The following is a 6,493-nucleotide window of genomic DNA, read 5'->3' as shown; positions in this document are numbered from 1 at the left end:
ATATATACACAGGCCGCTCAAAACTAGAAGTCTGAGAGTTCTCAGACTTCTAGCTTTGAGCGGCCTGGCAATTTTCTTTGAAACTGTCACCTCTCTGCACATATGTATGACACAGGGACAACTGTGTGGTTAAGAAGTTTGTTTCCCAAGCATATAGTTATGAGTTCAGTCCAACCATGTGGCATCTTGGACAAGTATCTCCTACTATAGCTCAGGCTAATCAAAGTCTTGTGGCTGAATTTGGTAGACGGTAAGTGAGAGAATCCATCAAATGTTTGTGTGTGTGTACATACATGCATGCATGTATGTTTTGCTTGATGATCTATAAACAGCTGCAACAAACTTTCATTTGGTCCATGCTACAAGAACAAAAAGGCACCTAAAACGACTATGTTTTATATATAACCAGTAATACTTATTTCTTAAGTTGTATCCTTAATGTTTTCAGGAGGCAAAAATGTTTATTTAGAACTTTAAAGATTAAATATAAGCTGTAGACTGAAGTAAATTTCAATTTAATGGTTTCCTAATCACAGTTTTTAAATTTTTTTTTATACATTAGTGCAGGTGTGGCTGTATGGTTAAGCAGCTTGCTTCCCAACCATGTGGTCTTGGGTTCAGTTCCACTGTGCAGTACTTTGGGCAAGTGTCTTCTACTGTAGTTTCAGGCTGGTCAACAACATATAAGTGGATTTTGTGGATGGAAACTGAAAAAAGCCTATTGCATGCATGCATGCATGTGTGTGTGTGTGTGTAAGATAGATACATTGATAGATAGATAGATAGGCGGGCGGGCGGCCTGGCATGCAGGCAGGCAGGCAGGCGTGCGTGCATGTTTGTGTGTATCCTTATATTGAGATCACATGATGGCTGTAAACAAGCATCATTGTCATACAAGCAATGTTCCTCATTTCTGGTCGTCCATGAAAAACATGTCTGGCCATAGGAAATGAAGAGATGAAGGGCAAAAATATGGTCGGTGGTAGATCAGTGCAGCATGAATCCAGCTTGTTGTGGGCAGCGTCTGCTTCTAATGACAGGAAGAGCCTGGTTGAGAAGGATCCTGGTGAAGAGCCTGGTTGAGAAGGATCCTGGTGAAGAGCTTGTCCGGGATGAAAAGGAGGGTAACACCCCTGTGGTTGCTGCAGACAAGTTTGTTACCCTTCCATTTCTAGATATGGAGGATGATGTCCCAGGTCCAGTCATTTGGGATTTGCTCTGACACCGATACATGGTTGATGGTGCAAGTGAGCCTCCTCATCATGTTTTCTCAGCCCACCTTCAACATCTCCGTGGTGATAATGCAGATTCCAGGGACTTTGCAGTTGTTGAGTTTCTTCAGGGTGACACTGACTTAAGAGATGACAGGATCAAGTCTTCAGGTGACGTTGGTTGTGGCCATGTCTGCAGTGATGGTTAAGCTGGGATCAATTGAAGCAGGTGGCTGGACGTTATTGGGGAGGATCTCCAGAGTCTCAATGTCACCTTGGAGGATGCAGAGGGACTGGCCAGCGATGGAGAGCACTGGTGGGCCTGGTCAGCTCTACACATGATGATGCCTCTGGGACCCCTAACTTGGAATTACCGTAGCCACATCAAGCAAGAGCATGAAGCCAAGCCAGTCAGCTAAGCCATAGGAAGGAAATGTTACCTTGCTTGGAAACAGGTGAGGATTAGCATCAGGAAGAGCATCCAGCTGTAAAAAATGTTTCAGTAAATTTCCTCTGACACATGCAAGCATGGAAAAGCAGATGCTAAATGATGATGGTTGTCTTAATGATCAATAGTGCCAAGAATCTGGAGATGTTTTGGTACACCTGTTAGTATTTTCCTTTAGTATTTTACTAATACTGTGAAATGGTAAAATAGTGATCCAATTCATAAAGCTCTTGTTAAGTTACTTAGTCTTAGAAAGAAATGGCAATGTAACAGGCTCACATAACTCCGACTTAGTGCAGTTATCATGGTATCTTCTGTAGTTTTTTAGCACTCCAATAAACGGTGTTCCAGTTACTTTGCATACCATATCTGATGGCATAAAAGATGCATGGGGCATATTGGATATGCCCCAATTTCAGCAGTACATCACCATCATTGTTTAATGTCCGTTTTCCAAGCTGGCATGGTTTGGACAGTTTGACCGAGGTCTGGAGAGTCAGCGGCTGCACCAGGCTCCAATCTGATTTGGCAATGTTTCTACACCTGGATGCCCTTCCTAATGCCAACCACTGCGAGAATGTAGTGGGTGCTTTTTACGTGCCACCAGCACAAGAGCCAGTCAGGTGGGCTTGGCATCAATCACGTTCAGATAGTGCTTTTTACGTGCCACCGGTACAGGAACCAATCAGGGGGTACTGGAATCAGCCACATGGTACTGGCATCTTTATTGCATCAAAGCATGTAATTTTGGCCCAATTTCACATATGAGACCTGGGCTGAGTTTTCAAGAGATTTGAGGGGAAAGAAATGTCCCTTATATATCATTAAATACAGTACTCATTATTGATGTTTTTTTAAATTTTTTTTATACATAAACATAATTAATTAACATGTTAATTCCACTATCACCTGATTATATGAATAAATGCATTTTTTCTCCCTTAGCATCAACTCCATATTGTGGTAATAAGAAGAAATCTCATAAACAGAACATTTTTGAAGAACATTCCATTTTGTCTGAGAATGACTCTAGTCACTGCTCTACATCACTAAGTCTACATTCCAAAAGGTATTTTCCAAATTTACATTTTCAATTTTTTTATTGAGATTTAATTTACAATTGCATTCTATTGGGATTCAGTTCCTACATGTATCAAATTCTCTGTAATCATCATTATTATCATCATTTATTATTTTAATGTCCACTTTCCTATGCTTGCAAGGGGCTGAAATAGAATTCATTCTGTCAGAATTTCTATGCCTGAATACCATTCCTGTCACCAGTCCTCACCTGCTTCCCAGCAAGATGATATTTCTCCGTGTCTGGACATGTTTCTACAGAATTGTATGATGGTGACACTCATCTACAACTATTATGCATGGTCACTACTAGGAGAGAAAAGGACACACAAATACACACACAAGCCAAATATAAAACTGTTATAAGACATGGTCCTTCGAATTAGAACTGACTCAAACCACCCAACCTATACCAACAATGAAATCAGATGTATACATTGGTGGGTGTGTGGTTAAGAACTCTGCTTCCTAACCACATGGTTTCAGGTTCAGTCCTACTATGTGGCCCTGGACTAGTGTCTACTTCAGTTCTAGACCAATCAAAGCCTCGTGAATGGATTTGTTAGACAGAAACTGAAAGAAACTCGTGTGTGTGTGTGTGTCACGTCTTAATATTGTGTGTTGGTTGTAAATGGGTGTCATTCATTTCCAATATTATGTGGAAACATGTCCAGTCATGGGGAAACATTACCTTGCTTGGAAACAGGTAAGGATTAGTGACAGGGACAGCATCCAGCCATAAAAAGTCTGCCTCAATAAACTCCATCCGACCTATGCATGCAAGCCTGGAAAAGTGGATGTTAAAATGAATCATGATGAATACTGTTTCTCTGATTTTCATTCTTCACATTTATCAAATAGTCATGAACCAAGTGCAATGTGATTAAAAAGTAAAATGCTTCTGTTCTGTAATATTAGAATGACGCATTCTGTTATAAATATTGCTATTATGTTCTGTAAATAATTTCAGCTTCAACCAGCCTGAAGATGAATTTTTCTCAACTTCTACAACAAATAACAAAAACAGTTTGGGTATTAGCTTGGATGAAACCACTTATTCTTGGACCAGCTCTTTGGCAACTCCACCTGGTTATATTAAGACCAGTTCTGAAGGTACAAATATTTAAAATAGTTGTTTAGACATTTAAATTTGTTTCTTGTATATATTATTTAAATTAAGTTCCTGTGTTTTTCTCATTAGGCTTTACTTTTCTTATCCGTTTCAAATTTTGGTGCAAAGCCTGCAAGTTTGTGGGTGGGTGCTACTCAATTACATCAACTGCAGTGCTCAACTGGTACTTATTTTATTGATCTTAACAGGATGAAAAACAAAGTCGACCTCAGCAGAATTTGAACTTGGAATGTAAAGGCAGATAAAATGCCACTAAACATGTAGCCTGGTGTGCAAATGATTCTGCCACCTTTCCTACCTTAACTTTTTTTATTATTAATCACAAGTTTAATAGCAATGGTTTTGGATGTCATCATTGTCATTGCATACATTCAAACTTTATAGTGAATTTATTGGCGTTATTTAACTCCTTATTTATTATCCATATTTTTCAGATGAGTGTAAAGATGACGAAAGCACAGGACAAATTACTCAATCAAAATTTTTTGCCCGTGCTTTATTTTCTCCAAATGGAGACATATCTGAATTGGAAGATTCTGCTATATTGTCTTCAACAATCCATACCGAGTTGAATGAAAATGACAAAACCTTTACTACAACTGACATCTCAGAATATTCCATGGAAGTTTCATCTCCAATATTATTTGAAGCTATTAATAAAGATGATTCTAAAAATTACTCAACTACTAATTTTGATGTATCTGAAAAGGCAAGCATGTTGACTCCTCCAGTTGATAGTATTAACAAAGACAATTCTCTACTGCATTCTATTTTAATTAAAAATAAACATCCGACTTCAATGCACAAGAGCGTTCATTTCTCAGACATACCTTCTTCAATTCCACAGAAAAATCAGTCAAAGAATGATTTGGTTCCAGTAAATCCATTGTTATGCCAGTCAACTGATATGCATTCCTTTAATCAAGTATCAGATGGACGAACTCCAGATCATAATTCCCTTGTGGCTAATGTAGGTCATAGTCCATCTGTAACGAGTTTAGTTTCTGATGAAAATAAATTTAAAATCAACAAAGAAGTTGTCAATTGTTGCAAAAGTTCAGATTTTAATTCTTCATTTGAATCTGCAGCCTGTGAGAAAAATTCTTTAAAAGCATTAGAGGATCCAATGAAGATTTGTGAAGCGTCTGAGACTGTTGTGAATCTGGATATTGACAAAAACCATGTACCTCACAGCATTGAATTACATGCAGAGAAACCTCAGTCAAAACAACATGATTCTTCCATTCAAAATAATTTAGAAATTGTCAAAGATTGTTTGAATGATATACATAGTCAAGAAAAACATGTTGAACAATTTGATTCTGTTAAAAATTTGTCAGAATTTAAATTGGTAGATGATGTTTCTGAAACGTCTTCTGAAAGTAGAAATATTAACTGTCATTCAGTGTGTAACAATATAGAAAGCAAGCAGCATAAAGATTTATCAGTATCTTGTGACTCAAATGTAACAGTGAAACCTAAGTCAACAGCCAGTCTTTCTTTAAGCAGGAAAAGTAAATTAAAGGGAAAAGCTAAACGTTTTTCATATCCTACTGCAAGTCAGATCCATCAGTCATCACCTCTTGTAAAATTTTCCTTCAAAATGCAAGATTTCTCCACAAGTAATGCCACAGAAAAGCACTACTCCGATTCCAATACAAAACTAAATAATACTACACTACTTAACTTCAACCAACCATTTACTAAGATTGAATCTGATCTTGTCAAACCTGTTAATAAAGAAAACATTGCTGAAGACAGTGCAACCCACAATACTGTAAAAAATGATATTGTCCAAAGCAATAACATGGAAGAATACAGTGCTGTCCAAAGTAATAAAACTGTAGAAGATTGTATTATGAACACCGACAATTCTATTGGAGGCTGCGCTTTTCAAACCAAGAACACTGCTGGGAGTAATACTGTCCAGTTGAAGAATACTATGGAAAATTGTGCTGTCCAGCCTAACATTTTTGTGGAAGATTGTGTTGTCCAAACTAAGAACACTGCAGAAGGCTGTGCTGCTGACCAAACTTACAATCCCATGGTAGGTTTCGTTGCTGTCTCAGTCAACAACATTGTGGAAGGTTGTGCTGCTGTTGAAACTAACAATCTTTTGGAAGATAGTGCTGCCATTCAAACTAGCACCTCATTGGAACCTTGTGCTGTTGAAACCAAGAACTCTGTAGAAAGTTGTGCTGATGTCCAAACCAACAATGCTGAGGAAAGTTGTGCTGCTCAAACCAACAACACTATGCAAGGTAGTATTATCCAAGTTTATATTAGAGTGTGGAAGATTGTGTAATCTAGGTTAATAACAGTGTGAAAGAATATGTAATCTAAGTTAACATCTGTGTGGAAGGATGTGTAGTTATATTCAGTCAAGTATCCACATATCTATAGTTCCAGTTATTCCACATCTCTGCTTAGCTGAGGACAATACACCATACTACAACATGCAGTGGTTAATTATATGGGTACACTGAAGAATTGACATGTATTCTCTCTAGCCATATCTGTATCTATAATCTTATAGATCCTAGTGGTAGCTGTAACAGAGACTTAGTCAGAATGCAGCTGTAATTGTTTCTGCTGCATTTATTGTTGGTGGTATTTATACCA

At 37.9% G+C, this 6,493-nt stretch overlaps 1 protein-coding gene across 1 annotated transcript in view; it reads left to right on the top strand.

The window, feature by feature from the left end:
• The window catches only part of LOC106876060 (uncharacterized), a 22,386-nt gene extending 16,210 nt beyond the window's left edge, over window positions 1–6,176 (top strand). The window contains exons 4-6 of the mRNA XM_014924464.2: window positions 2,605–2,728; window positions 3,710–3,852; window positions 4,306–6,176. Coding sequence (XP_014779950.1) covers window positions 2,605–2,728; window positions 3,710–3,852; window positions 4,306–6,176 — 2,138 coding nt within the window. The remainder of the gene's footprint in view (window positions 1–2,604; window positions 2,729–3,709; window positions 3,853–4,305) is intronic.
• The last annotated feature ends 317 nt before the right edge of the window (window positions 6,177–6,493 follow it).

This window comes from Octopus bimaculoides, chromosome 7 (assembly GCF_001194135.2).
Source record: "Octopus bimaculoides isolate UCB-OBI-ISO-001 chromosome 7, ASM119413v2, whole genome shotgun sequence".
Classification (NCBI taxonomy): domain Eukaryota; kingdom Metazoa; phylum Mollusca; class Cephalopoda; order Octopoda; family Octopodidae; genus Octopus; species Octopus bimaculoides.
Note: the sequence above shows the minus strand (reverse complement) of the source record. Positions and strands in the feature narration are given on the sequence as shown.